The 15636-nt window shown below is 42.5% G+C and overlaps 1 protein-coding gene across 1 annotated transcript in view; it reads right to left on the bottom strand.

The window, feature by feature from the left end:
- Positions 1 to 11854, bottom strand: part of znf507 (zinc finger protein 507) — a 28071-nt gene extending 16217 nt beyond the window's left edge. The window contains exons 1-4 of the mRNA XM_082547604.1: positions 11713 to 11854; positions 6085 to 8406; positions 3863 to 3980; positions 3640 to 3748 (exon numbers count right to left, since the gene is read on the bottom strand). Coding sequence (XP_082403730.1) covers positions 3640 to 3748; positions 3863 to 3980; positions 6085 to 8403 — 2546 coding nt within the window. The 5' untranslated portion in view covers positions 8404 to 8406; positions 11713 to 11854. The remainder of the gene's footprint in view (positions 1 to 3639; positions 3749 to 3862; positions 3981 to 6084; positions 8407 to 11712) is intronic.
- Between the last annotated feature and the right edge of the window lie 3782 nt (positions 11855 to 15636).

Raw genomic sequence — 15636 nt, 5'->3', positions numbered from 1 at the left:
TGGACGCACAACTCTGTGAAAACGACTGAAAACACTACTGCCTGCAGGCTGCCTTCGCGCTACCACCACTAAAGTATAAAACAGGCATAAAACATGTTTTACACATTTTTTTCAATAATGTATGAAATATGGGCACTTTTATAAGATAATTTGATAATTTACTACTTTAATTCTCCTGGAGAAAAGCAGAATCTGACTGTGAAAATCAAACAGTCTGATAAACTGTTTGCTGTTCTCTGGTCGAGGGATGCATCTTCTGCTAAGACGACAGCATTCAGATTTGATCGGCTTTCACAGCTGGTGAAGTTTTGCTGTTTCCACTCTTTTTTCCATCACTACATTAATCTCTACAAACACTTATCATCTGGCGCTGAACTGTGAGAACAACAGAAAGCATTACACTGGTGCTAGCTTCCTGTTAAATCCAAAAATTATTTTAGGATCCACAGACTTATGTGTTCTCAGTTTCTCTGTCCTAATGTACTGCTTGACTTTAATGTTTCTGTCCCACGAGGTCAGTGGAGGTTAATAAAGAAGATCGTGCCGTTGCTCCAAAAATCCAGAAAAACCTTCCTCACGCGATCAAATGTTCAGCTTCCACTGACAGATGGAAATGTCTTCAACTACTCAAACATCTTAACACTTGCTACTTATTTTAACAATTTTTATTTTAATAATTAATCCCTATTTTTTTTAAAAAGAATCCTGTTGACTTGAGATTTTTGTGTATATCATGTTTATCTTAATAATCTTATACGTATTCATCTGCACACACGCAATGAAGCAAGGCTTAAGTCTGACACAGGAAACAGAATAAATGTATCCAACTTTGCTTATTTTCTATTAATTTTTAAGCTGAAAATGTCAAACTGTGCGCGTTCTTTGAATCATTGTAGCTTAGTAATGTTTCAAATGAATACTCACTTCACTGCGCTCATAAATGATTAAACATCTAATAAAAACTCCTCTAGGTTTACGAGAAACCATCAATCACATTTCACCCAGCGTTACCGCCACAGGCTAAAGGCATCGCAGGCATCACTAAGGGGCTACATTTCACTGGGAATGGGTCACACCCCCGGGAAGCTAAGATGAGAATTGGGAGCAACAATCTTATGCTATTTTTTTGTTTGCACTCTATGCATCAGAAACTGTTAAACTATGATTCTGAAAGCTTTGAAAGACATTTGCAGACAGATACATTCAGATAAACAGTGGAGATATATTGGAAGGTCTGTTGGTTTTTTCTTGCATTAATGCTTGCATGACGTTATGAGCAAGATCTTACTGGAGCCTGAATTTCAAACAGGACACGTATGAAACAAAGGCAGGACCACAGAACTTTATGACGTTTGGAAAGGGTGTGGTATTGTTCCATATCGCTTTATAACTTATTTACTATCTTTTTCTCACTCGCTATCACTCATTCTCATACATGTTCTGCTGTTAGACTTGGGGTTGTGCAACAGCTCGCTCAAAGTTCAGTTTGCGCAGACTAACATGAACAGGAACCTTTACAACCAATATTTTGTAAAACTAAAAATGATCAAGTTCAAGGTCATTCTGAAGAAGCTGCTCTGATCCTTCTCTAGCTCTGCACACACAAAAATATCATTAAATACACTCACAGACAGATCACTGTCAAAAACCAAAGGGGGAAAAAAGGCAACTATGTGTTTTACCACTTAAACAATGTGTCACACTGCAGGAAACCTCAAACAGATGACAGAAAAGCGATCAGTCAGCTCTGCGGGCCGTTTGCAGCTGTTGATTCACCATCTTACCCTTTAGTAACGATTTGTTGTTATCATCAATCACTCGCAGATATTTCCCAAGACTGTCTGTTTCAAATTCACTGCCGACGACGTGGCTGACGTTCTGATTTGTTTTTTCACACCCAGCGGGTCCAATTTCCATAGAAATGTAAGATTTCTGGGGAAATTGGAGAATCTGTAGTGATTTGCTGAGAAAACCCTTCAAATCTACAATCTTCATACACATAAGACCTCAGCATTAATGCTGGTAGCCGTGCTGTCTGAACGGCCACGATCATTAGTCATGTAGACAAACTGTATTGTTCGAGTGAAATATGTACAGTGCACCGTTTCACCCTTACAACAGCCAGTCACACATATTTTTCTTCTATCTTTAGTTCAACATTTAGTAAAAAAGGTGAAATTCTATGAAAATAATCTTTTTAAATGTTCCCAGTAACATTAAGTGCTGCACAGAGTGCATCATAACGAAGCTGCTCCCAGCTCGCTGTAGTTAGTGACTGTGCAAAAGACCTTTTAGGTCCTTTAACCCTTTAAGACCTACCATAGAACCAAGTCCGCCAGAGCTTATATTATATTTTTACATGCTGTGGAGCCATTTTTGGGAGCATTTCAAGTTCCTATACATCAATACAACCATTATAGCCCAAATTTTAATAATATGTATTCATTAAGTGCATAGAAATTACATAAATTGCAAAAAAGTGCAATAAACTACAAACAAATTGAAAATCGTTTTTGTTTTTTAACATATATTTCTAGTTAGAGAAATTTAAGAGGCTTATCCCTCAAAACTGTAAATACAAAAAAGTTGCACAAAATAGTTTCCCACCACAGGAAATTTATTTTAAGTGTCTTCATAGTTTTGTTTTTGAAATACACCAATTTTCATATACTGCAGGAAAAACGAAAATAAATATTATAGTGCAAATTTGCAAAAAAGCAGCATATGCATCAAAATAAACTATTTCCAGCAGTGCAATATGAGACCTAAGCATCCCAGAAACGACACAAAGTCATAAAGTCAAAGATAACTTAAAAACACCAGTATAGGCTCATAAGGCCCTGATGGTAAAAAACTACATTTCCGCAAAAATGACATCACTTCCGGTTTCGGGCAGGTAATGGCGGACATGCGAAAGTTCGCTCTGACGTCTATTCCAACGTAGGAAGTGTTACAAACAGCTGATCGGATCGGCAAAGCCATGTTTTTGTTGCTGCAAGCGCTTTTTATGCAGTTTTTGCAAAGCTATATGTGGAAGGAAACTGTGACCTAGGACAAGCTGATGGCATAAGATGTAAGTACAACTCCTCCGGTGTCATGTGCAAAAAAAATTTTTGCGCTAGCTTATGTGGTTGCAGAGCTACCGCGATTTAAAAATTGTTACGCAAAACAGAGCGTGCCCGCTCCGACCGGTTTTAAAGGGTTAAAATAACCCTCAGCAATCCAAGTGCTCATCAATGGTAACGCTAAACTAACACAATATGCATTTATTCATCTCTACGCATATCCCATTTATTCATTTGTATCCATCCCTCCGTCCCTGGAGTTACCTCAGGTGTCATGGGGCAAGAGGCGGGGCATTTTTTGTTCCTTTCTTTAAAAACAAACAAACAAACAAACTCAAATCTTGGCAATCAGGCGACAAAGAAAGTAAAATGCACGACCGGCCGAAGCACCACAAAGACTGTGGGTGTTAACACAAGGCCACTAATTTTACTGTTACTAACATTACATAAAAGGTTGGTTCTTACCACAATGATTAACTTCATTTTGTAGACAAAGTGAAATTTAAAAACTGCTAAAACTTGGCTAGTGGGAGGTGAAATGAGCAGATGGCGCAGGTTTTCTTTCACAACTCACCGATAAGGTTTGTCAGAGTTATGAATGCGCCGGTGGTTCCTCACCCCGACGTACGTAGAGCTGGTGTAGTTGCACACGTCGCACTTAAACATCTTCTGTGGACTACCTTCTGTAAGAGAAGGCAACGTAAACACACCTTTACAACTTGTTGAGAACAACACCGAGCCGTCAGCCAAATATCGTAACAATTAATGGTGCCATAAAAACATAAACCACGTCTTACCTTCATCTGTGACCCGCTCCGTCTCCTCCATTGCGGCCGCCGTCTCAGCGACTGGTGTGAGCATTTCCACGTCACTGCTGAAGCTGTGGTGCTCTCTCTCATGGTTTCTTAACTGGCTCTAAAAATGAATAGAAACAGCGATACTGTGAGATTTCTAAGTAATTATGATACACTGAATGGATTAAAAACAGCTGGCAGATTTCCCCAATGATGCACTTTGTGGTCTTTATTAGGCATTTTACCTCACACCTCAGGCACAGATATGAGAATAGGGGGCCTGCTTTCACACCTCCCAATTAGCGTAACTCCCAGATCTGCTGGAAAATATGATGAACTTAATAATCTCTGCTGCAGAGAGGCAGCGGAGCCCGATGATAAAAGTGGAATCAATACTTTTATCCTTTGCCTGCATCCGACTGCTGCACACTTTTCCTTGCTAATTTATCAACTCAAGCTTTAATCTATTATTACCGTTTGATGACCGACAAGAAGAGATGCTGACAACAGCAACTCGGTGAATGTTGCAGTGTTGGGTGAAGATAAAACCAGAGGCATTATAAGCAGGAGGAACACTCAACAAGTCTTGAATAAAACAGACAGCTGACCCAGCTCTGCCAGCATTGAACTAATCAACAGTCAAACTTAGAAACATGTCAGCTAAATATGAGCAGCCTGACACTATTCTAGCTAACTATTGGATGTTCAGTACCCCCAATTCCTCCTGTGCATTTCAGGATGCTTTTAAGCTGCAGTTGGTTTTTTTAAATCAGTGAAATAACAACAATATTTATCTCAATATAAGGAATAAAAATCACAGCATCAACATACGGACTTGAAAGTTCATAAGGAAGCTCCTGGAGGGAGATGAATGAAACGAGTGGAGCGGACATGAGGGATTGTACAAAGAATGGGAAAATGTGTTTGTCCCGGCAAAAAAAAAAAAAAAAACTGACCAAGACAAAGAACCAGGACCCAGGAGGGCAGAAGTACCAGCCTCTTATTTGTTTCTACCAGCTGACACCGCATATAAAACACAGGGACACGACCACGAGGTAATAAACACACGATGCACCAGCACAAGCATAAATGCTGGCAACGACGGCGGCCACTCGTGAAGGTTACGTCGCAGGCTCTACAAAGATTATCCGAGTCTAAATCAGGCCCTACCTCCAGAAGACTCGATAAAACACACCCAGTACACACAACTGTTTGTGTTGGTGGCAACAAAATATCAAGGTGACAAGCCAAACATCAATAAATGCTGGCTATGATTATCACAGTGCCATGATACAGCTATTGTGTGATAGCCAATACTAGACAATTATTATTGATTATCTGTGTAACTGTGTTCCCCTGCTGTCAATAATTTCCCTTTAAGGAGTCATAAAATAGTAACTCTGACAAAACATGACAGTAAAATCGTTTGGAGTCTCTGAATACAAATATATATGTATTGTATTTACACCTGAATACGTCTTTATAACTGCCTCACTACGAGAACAACAGCGAAACACAAACATGCCATAATCACACATGCATGCTTTCAGTCAGTCACATGGAGAAGATCGCCCACCATGCCAAGTATGTGCGACACATTCAACTGTAGCGCTGTGTAGTTCATCATTCATATAAGTCAGCGGTCCCCAACCCCCGGGCCTCGGACCGGTACCGGTCCGTGAGTCTTTGGTACCGGGCCGCGAGAGTTGAGGCTCGGGTGTGAAATGTATGGTTTTCAGGGTTTTTATTGGTTTTCAGCGTTATTTTGTCATCGTTTTTATCGTTAACTCGGTTTTCCTGGGTCTTTTCACGTGTGTTATGAATAAATCTTCTTTTTTTCGGTACTGGTACTAGTTTTATTTAGTTGTATTTATCCGCGACACCTTAAAGGCCGGTCCGTGAAAATATTGTCCGGTCCGTGGCGCAAAAAAGGTTGGGGACCGCTGACATAAGTGATTATTGTGCTCCATTTGTTCAACACTGATGCTCTTGATACCCCTTTTACACCCTGTTCTTTGTGATAGCTTTACCTCACATTTCATCCCTTCTGAATAAAGTAAGATAAATTCACTCCTACAACTACAACAATGTCTTCTATAACTGAGGAGTCCTGGTCATTTGCACGTTCTCTTCCACAAATCCTCATCAGAAAATCCTCACATGTGAGATGTTGGAAAGAAGGAGGTTAGATTAAAACATGTTTCAAATGAAAGGGCCGCACTCACCTTGTAGTGGAAGGCATCTGGACACTGCTTGCACTGGTACATCCGGCTCTTGCAGTGGTGGATCATGTGGTTTTCCAGGTCTTTGCTGTCTGAGGCGATGTGCTCACAGATGGGACACTGATACGGCTCCCTCTGCCTGTGCACCCGCAGGTGCTGTTTAATGTAGCCCTTGTTGCCACTGCTGTAGCGACACAGGCGGCAGCGATACGGCCTATCGCTGCCGGGGATGTAATCCACCAGACTGCTGTCAGGAGAGCCGACCAACCCGTCCATCCCTGGAACACTGGAGCACACGTAACTGCCCGCTCCGTTCGCCGCGACCACTCCAGCTCCATTTTGGAACTGTGCGTTATCTTGAAGCTCTTTCAAGATGTCTTCGTCCGAGGTGTTCTGGTCTGAGCGCTCCCTCAGTCTTTCAATGACCGTGAGCAGGGAAAGGCTGATCCCGCCATTAGCTGCAGGCCCGTCGTCGTCTCCTTTGCCCAGGCCCAGAGATCCTAGAGTTTCCTCTCTGCCCTCATTACAGTTCAGCATAGCTGCTGCCGTTCCCACGTCAGAGGCCTTCTGTCCGGCTGCAGCCCCCTCTGTGGGTTTCTGGCCTGCTTGCGGGCTCTGCGCCTGTGCCGGAACGGTCTTCAGAGCTACCTTGGCGCCAGAGTTGGGCAGCTCGGGCGTCCTCATAGGCATAGCCACGAGGACCTCGGCAGCCAGCGAGTGGAGGCGAAGAGACTCCGAGTGCGTCCTCTTGCGACCAGCTGGGGGGACGTTTTCATCCCGTGGAAGGTCGTTACTTTTAGTGATGGAGGATTTGATATCGGCTCCTAAATGCTGGCTTTTGTTAGTGTTCCCCGGACTGTAGCAGAGGACCACCTCATCTTTCACACCTTCCACATGTTCCTGCTCTTCTGCTTTTTTCTCCAGCAAGCTCTTATCCCCGTCCACATCTGGGCTGAGAAGAAGTGGGTTAGAGGACATGACTGAGTCCTCAGCTGAAGGAAGCCGCTCTACGATCACATTGATATGGCCGGCGCTGTTGGGGCTTCTGTTGATGATCTTCTGAGCCGATGACAGCAAGCTGTCGCTCACAGAGGTGCTTTCATGGTGACCGCCTAGCTCCACCTCCGTCGCTGCCTCAGTGGTCACCTGCACCTCCACCACGGGCTCCTCAGACGTCAGATCTTTGATGGGGTACTCGTCCTCTTCCTCTACTGTTTTTGGACTTTCACTGAGATGAGAGCCTTGAAGATTCAGCACTTCCTGTTTGTCCTCGACAGCCACGGGCATGCAGAGCTGCAGCTTGAAACCGGTAGGGAGCTTTTGCAGGCTTTTATCTTGAAGAACAACTATTTCCTCTCTGGCTGACGCATTGTTAGGAGCAGCTTGCACCTCTCTCTTTGCAGAACCTCCGTCTTCATCCTCAAAGATTGGATAGGAGCAGTCGACGAGGCCGGCGTGCTTCCAGGCGTGGGTTTTCAGCATTCGCTGCTGACTGCAAACATAGCTGCAGATCAGGCAGCGGTACAGGCCATACTCCTCATAGCTGTACCACTTCTTCTTCTGTGGTAACTCCTTAGCACTGCTCACTGAGCTTTTCTTCACTTCGGTTCCTGCGCTGCAGTCGTCACCTGTTAGATCCACATCCTGCTTTTTTAAAACCTCTTCCTTCGCCTCACTCACCGGGTACTTTCTCTTCTGGTTGTCTCCATTGTCAAAGTGCATCCTGACGTGCGCCTCCAGCTGCTCGTGGTCTCTGGAGGTAAAGTGACACTCGGAGCACATGAGGATGAGGTCACTGTGCTGCTCGTTGTGCTGCTTCAGGTGTTCTTTCAGCAGGGGCAGTGTTTGGGCGAGATGGGGGCACAGGCTGCACTGATAGCACGTCACCGTCCGCTTGAGGTCGCTGCTGTTGGGGTTGGCAGCTACCTCTGCCACCGTGGTGGTCACGTTGTTGTTATCATCACCTGACCAAGGTGAGGGAAGACTGCTGTCATCTGTGCCGCGCTCTACTCTCACCTCATCCTTATGGTTCCTTTTAATTTTCTTACATATAGAGCCGCCCCCCTGCTCAGCTCCCCTTTCCCCCACTTGCAGCGCTCTTTTCTGTCCCCCTGATGTGCAGCGACGCTGGGGCCGCTTCTCCACAATCTTGCTGAGCTTCTTTATGACCCGGATGAGAGAATCATCTGCCGTTTTCTGCTGAAAACCGTGAGAGGATTGCTTCTCTTTGGTTTGCCGTGTGTGGGAGCCCAGTGCCGCCGATGTGGAGGAGGAAGACGAGGCAGCGGATGAGTGTGTGATGGCATTAGTGATCTCCTCCATGACCTGGAAAACAGCAGAGAACAAAGTAATGAGTGAGGAATCTGATTGGTGTTACACAGTAAACCTTTTAAGTAGATGACCTCATTTATAATATAAATACATTTTTAAAAAATTAGAGCAAAGAAGTGTGGCCAAAAATGTTAGACATAAAAGACGGAAATAGCTTCAACATCTGAAAAGTGAAACCAATGTGAAAGAACATCCAAAGTGCATTATTTTTAGTGGTAGACAGAATTAGCAGGACAGCTACTATTCAAGGCTGCTGCTGGTTATTAGACGTAGGAATCCCCAGATATGAAACTGCTATAGTTTGAACTGGGGAAAGACATGGTGCTGGTCAAGGCTCCACATCCATCATCTGCCCTCAGTGCAGTTTTTCACTTTCTCACTCTGCAATGCAGTGTTTCTCTAACTGTGGGGCACAGACTCAGTGCAGGTCAATGCAAGATAGGGAAATTTAAAGAACCACCGTTTAAAGCTCCATCTCTGACCTCCTGCTACCCACAAGACCCTCAGGCAGAGGTCTTTTGTCTGTTCCAGGGACCGCGCCGAAAACAGTGCAAAGTGTTTGAAGTTGAGGCCTGGAGGATGTGGAACAGCCTGCCCGGGGAAATCCCGATCTTCAAGTTGTGTCTTAAAACATAGTTTTACAAGAAGGCCTTTCCTTTGCATTTCTCACAACAGTTATTTTTGGTTTATTCGGATACTCATGTAAAGCACTTAGTAACATGAAATTTGAAAAGTTGTACATGAATACAGTTATCATGTAACACAGTTAAAACACAGTCATACGTTCAGTTTAAGAGATCTAAGACAAGAAGACACGACCAGCATCTGTCATGTTTTTCAGTTCGTTCCACACGATGATCTTATTTTATTTTACTGCGCTTTCATGAAGCCCTTTTTTGTCCTTTTCCCTTGTTTCATTGTTGCGAAGTTTTTCTGTAACGAACAGAAACTGGCTCATTCAAATTTTTACTAACAGGCCACAGCTGAACGTACACCAGGCAGTCACGACGGTTGACTGGTTCGATTTTACTCGACTTGCAGCTGTTGCAAAGTGAGTTTCACTTTCTTCTTCTGGACAAAGTCCCAAAGTGCAGAAAAACAGCTTCATTCCAGCACCAATCACTCAGAGGATCAAATCATAGCTTCACCATTATTTTTTCCTTCATTATTTTTGCAATGCTTACCCGTTCTTAGCGTTTCTTCTGCAGAGTGTACATATGATGAAAGACGACTTACCTTCCTCAGACCAATTCTACCTACAAGTACAAATAAAGCAACCTGTAGCTGCGTGTTTGGAAAGAAGAAACAGGTTTGCGGTGCTGCGTGTCTTTGACGGTTTGCAAAGAGTAAACAGTTAAAACGATCTCCGAGCAACTGAAGATTATGTCATTCTTCGTTTCGGAGCTTGATGAACATCATGTAGCAGGTGTTGGTGTAGTGAAACGCTGTGGACAACAGTGGACCATAACTTCAGGACTTCTTAGGTGGACGATGATGAAAATCTGACACGTATTTACAAAACAATGTTTCTGTGGCCTGAATGTTGAACCGCTCGCTGTTGCGAAGCGTCCATGTTGCTCGCTACAGCTCTCCCTCATCGCTTCTGCTGTATGAAATCAGTTTGAATCAACACACTGTTTGGATTCCTCCATCAGCTGACTGTGGCTGTGGTGAATGGCTATGGATAATTAATGGACTGTGACCACACTCTGCGACACTTACTGGCTTCACTGCCAAGAAGACAGACACAGAAGATCTGTATCAAACCGCCTCATATCACGATTTCTGGGGGACTTTTGCCTTTACTGGAAAGGACAACTGCAGAGAGCAGCCTTTTGGCACGTGGGTCACCTGATCAACACCTGAGGGTCAATCCTCATTTATATATTGTACATATAGTAACTTGTTATCCATCCCTTATTTCATAATTTACTCCAACATCTTCACACTCTGCACAACAAACATGCTGTGTTGTTGTCAGCACTGTCTGTTGTCTATCTACACTCTCACTTCCTCATATGTGTACACATACTTACTCAATAAAGCTGATCCCACATTTCAGGCTTAAGCTCCATATTGGATCACATCTACATTTTTATTTATTGAATCACTTTTTTAAACATTCAGTTTAACTGACCTCCTTCTTGTATAGTATTTATTTTATTGAACAAAAACATTTTTTGTGTTGTTGGATCCGACATATCCTGTTGATTCATCATATAAATGCGAATTTTATGCTTTTTAGAAGGATTAAATTGTATGATGCATTCCTAGCTAGCTATAAATTGGATGATCTTGTAATTAAAAAAAGGTGTTAACTATTAAAAAAAACCTCTTGTGTGGCACACTTTGAGAATCACTGCCACACAGACTGCAAAATCATTTTGATCTTATAAATCTGTACTAATGACATTTATCACTTGAGTATTTACCAAGAAGTTAGTGAGAGGAAATCAGTCAATCGACTAATGGGATAAGTGTGACAGCTTAACTCATTCCTGATAAGTCCTGTCCCTGCACAGTCAATACAGACCTTGTGCACCATGTGCATTTGTTTACATGGGAAGCTGAAGAGGAAACGGGCACAACTGCTCTGGCTGAATTCCTTCCATCTCCACATGACATAACACTGCCCTCCTTCTCACTTTCTGACCACAAACTTCCTCTTTCTCCTACTTCTGCTTCTGCTTCTGTGTGAAAACATCAAAACATGTGGAACAAACACATGTTTTGATTTCACCGTGGTTTTCCATGGGAAGGAAAACCACGGCGGGATGTTGTAGTGCATTCATCCATCCAGCTGAATTTTGAATTCTGTGATGAGGAGGAATTCAAAATAAGCTGCATCCGACTCCTTTTTATGCGCCTGCGATCAGTCAGCTTCTCTCTGGACTCCATCATGTGCTTTAACCCGTCTCAGATGAGCACCTGTTATGTCAGGATCTAAAAATATTCCATCCACTTTCACTCCCCTGTAGGACGAAGTTGCACACAGCCTCTCGGTGTGAGCTCTCACACAAAAAGCAGCCTTTTACCCGCTGATGTGAGCCAACACACTGCTGCCTTCACGCTACAAAAACACTTTCACGTTTAAAAAAAAAAAGGGAAAAGTCAAAAGGATCCTGGCACACGCTGTTAGCTCCGCTGTTAGCCTCACAGCCTGCTAGTCAAACACACACACACGAGTCTCACACACTGCTAGCAGAGAAACACATGAATGTACAAGGACGCGTCCGTGCTGCTGGTGGTTAATGGGTAACGGAGGAGCGCGAAGGTGTGTGGAAATAAAAATATACTCACGGACACGGAGAAGTTTGGCGCTCTTTGTCCTCAGCACATAAACCGCTTTCTTTTATTCGTTAGCCATAAAAAGTGGCCCCTCTCTCTCTCTCCCACATTGCAAAATGGCGAGGATGGAATAACAGTCACGTGATTCGGAGTTTGAGTCAGGTGACCGACGCCGACCGACGATTGACAGGCTGTCTTGCTGTTGCCTTCAAGTGCCCCTCGTAAAAAGCAGCGCTTTTTAACTTTTCTTACAACCTAACCAACCAGTGCGGTAATTTCCACAATAAAGAGCATTATATTTTTAACTCCTTAAATTAAGACGATAACCAGAGGCGTTGCTTGAGGCCCAGGCCAGTGGGGGGCCCCTAAAAGCTGACAAACTTTATATTTTTACCACCCTAAGGGGCCCCTAGCTGCCTTTACTCAATCTAGCTGTCAGGGGTGTGCATAAAATAAATGCTGTTTGTCTGAACTGTGGAAAACTAGCATCACATTATTTATTTTATTTACTGTGATATTTAATATTAAAGCCACATTTTTGGTTTAATTGATGTCAGATTATGGTAACAAACGTAAGGCCCTTGGGGCCAGAACCGTCGGCAAAGACTGATATCCGGCCCACTGCATAGGTTTGGAAAAGAAGAAAACTCTTCTTTCTTACCCAGCAGATTAACTCAACATCAGCCACTTAATTGAAGTGAAGTCCAAACAGCTCTCAAATGAGCATAACCTCCTCACTTCCTCTGTCAATCTGGTTGGGTCTAAGTTTAGATTAATATCTGCCACATTTTTAAAAATTGTCACCTATTTGGTACACCGGGGCCAAATTACATATGTGCAACTTCAATGGAAAGTTAGATCTGAAATCCTAAATAAAACATTTCCAAAGTTTGTGACACCTTAAGAGTTTCTGCTCAAGGCTGTGTGTGAAGAGGGGTTAAATTTTGGTCATCTCAGGCACGCAGCTCTTGCTATGAACACAGAGGCTCCACACTCCTGTTATCCAAGCCTTCATTTTGGCAGAGGCAGCCAATCAGAAGAAAGTTAGTTCAAAGGGAGAGGGCACAGAGCTGCTTGTTTCAGACAGAGCATGAAGTGAGGGGGTGCACCAAGACCCAGTGTAACTGAACTCTGAATTATGCAAATCAACTCTGAGCAGAATATGCAGAAAACATGAACATGCACCAGCAGTTTGTGCCTCTCACTTAAAACGTTCACCCACTAGTTGATGGAAGAGATGTTGAGAGGGCATAACAACCACTCTCTAACCCAAACCAACAGGAACAACCTGGTGCATTTTTATTGTTAGGTAGTTATAATACACAGTCATACATTGGCAATGCTTCTACCACTTACAGTCGGAGAGAACCAGAATGATGACTGTTTAATCATTGCAGATATTGTCCATAACCTTGTATTGTACATGTACATGTATGTATTAAAATCGTGCTTATCAAAATGCACCTCGTTCAACTCACAGTTGTCTTTTCCTCTGTCTTTTTCTTATGCTTAAGTTTTACAACAACACCAAGACATTCCAATAACGGTACAGTTTATTTGTGCTTTCCACCAAAGTCCTGGTAGAAGAATTCAGCACAGTAAAATTAAATGCAAATCACAGCATGCAGGAAACAAATCAGGCCACTTCATTTCAATATAGTCAAATTTGCAATGTGTGTTTACGTTCATGATTTTGCTTTGACAAATGTTTTTATTGCCTAAATGTATTTTTATATCTGTGTTTATTGCGTTTGGTGAGTGAGAAACCCATAGGCTATAAATTCTGCACACTAAAGGACTAGTTTGATTCCTGCCTCTGGCAAAACTCTGATTTACAATTATTTACATTAATGCCGGCAAAACACGGCTCCATATATTATGCGTTTAACGACACCACTGTTAGTATCTTAGTATATTTTACTTACAGTAGCTCAAAAGTGATATAACTTTATTCTTTCAGTTTAAAAAAACTTGTTTGTTTGTTTGGTGGTTTTTTAGCTGAAACAACAAAGTAAAATGTGATTTTTATTTTTTATTTATTTTTTGGATTCTTTATGCTGCTGCTGTTGTTCGGCTGTAGAACAAATTTAGAATAATCTGATGTCTTCCTGACTGCAGTGGTGTGATGGATAAGAGTTTTCTAAGAATGGAGACCTCTAATTCTGCACAAATCACCAAAATACAGTCACAGAAGTGCAGCCTGAACTGTGCAGGAAGCTCCATTCTGCCTCACTGCTGCTTGCAGATGATTATCGTTGTGTCTCTCAGTCCTTTAAAGTTAAAATGCCCTATGAAGACACAGATTTTTGATTCTGTTATTTGTCTGTGCTGTTGCACACAGACTGCGGCTGCACAGACTCTAGAGCTCACTGGTTTCTGGGCTGATAACAGCTCTGGTTCATCTCGAGGAGTCTCGTTGTCTGCTGCAACCTCCACCGTTTCTTTGTTATTCTTCAGGAGAACTCTGACAGCACATCTGGAAACACCTGCCTGCAGCAGAAGTCTACCCATAAGACCCTGCTGAGTTTTGTTCTGTGCTGGGAACAAAGCTGCAGAGGAATACCACTCAAAGCACTTTTGACAACAACACAATGTACTGTGTTACTTCTTCTATTGCTATGACTACTGCTATTTTTGTAAATATCATCTGCAATTTTAACTGAAGCTTTCATTACCCAGGGGCAGCGTGTTACCAGTGCCGAAATAGTTTCCAAAGTGCACTGCTGTTGTTTTGATTCTTTTTTAGCCCTTTCCCATATTTCCTCAGGAAGCCTTGCCGTTAGGTTGTAAATAAAAATGTGATTTTAACGACTTGCCTTAAAGGCGGATTCATCTTGTGGTACAAATTACTGAATGACATGACCCCAGTTCAACCTCACTGGAAGTTTCTTCGGCACAAAACACAGATGGGTAGTTACAAATGTTTAATAATATCCCTTTTCTTTGAAGGTAACAATGTGATTATGATATGTTCGATTCTTTAATGTAATAACTGCAAACATTTGTGGTAATTTCTCTGTAATAACCAAGAATCAGGGCTATAACCTGTTCTAATACTACTAATACTAACCCTACTAATAGTAGTAAGTAATCCAAGAATCCAAGAGGTATAATGTTTAGTTGGTAACAATTTTAGGAATTTTTATATCTTAACCAAAAAATAGGGTTGTAAATTAGAAACCTTCATATAGAAAAAATGGTAATTGTATGCTAATTAAATAGTTTTTACTTCTGCAATGCACTGTCTGTGTAGGATCTCAGTAATCCCGGTCATGGCAGCCTTGAGATGTTAAAGAAAGAGGGCAGCTGGACTTCTTTAGGTTCTGGTCAACACTGAAGCTGACACTCCGTTTACAGAGGAAGGAACAGGTTTTGAATGTGTTTTAAGTAAATTCCCAACTGGGCCTTCATCAAATCAGTGAGGATTCTCAGGAAACAAGGTCAGACACCAACCTGGGAGAAACCGAATGACAAACAGAACAACACTGTCAAAAAAAGTTTTTCAGAGAAAGTTGAATTTTGTTGAATCCCGGAGGACTCCGACCCAGCGACGCCCTCAGACAGAAACTAAACAGCTCTACAGTGCAGCAAAGAGTCCTCGGGTCTCTACGCAGGAAAAACAAAAGGCACAAAATAGAAGAATCACCTCAACAGGACTCAGCTGTACATCTGCATCAGAAGGTCAAAGGTCACTCCTTTAAGGATGCTAGTGTTTACATTTTGGACCGAGAAGACAGATGGTTTGAAAGACGAGTAAAGGAGGCCATCTATATCTATTGTGAACGATCACCGTTGAACAGAGCTATCAGCCAGTCCGGAAATCTGTTCCCAGGAACTTCAACCCCGCTCAGGTGAACTCAACAGGTCACATATTTTAAAACAGAGGAATTTGTATATTTTAACATATATTACTGCTGTTTTTAATATCTTACTACA

The sequence above is a fragment of the Aulonocara stuartgranti genome, assembly GCF_965226115.1.
Source record: "Aulonocara stuartgranti genome assembly, chromosome: 1".
In the NCBI taxonomy this organism is placed as follows: domain Eukaryota; kingdom Metazoa; phylum Chordata; class Actinopteri; order Cichliformes; family Cichlidae; genus Aulonocara; species Aulonocara stuartgranti.
The sequence above is the reverse complement of the archived record's forward strand: the minus strand, read 5'-3'. Positions and strand labels throughout refer to the sequence as shown.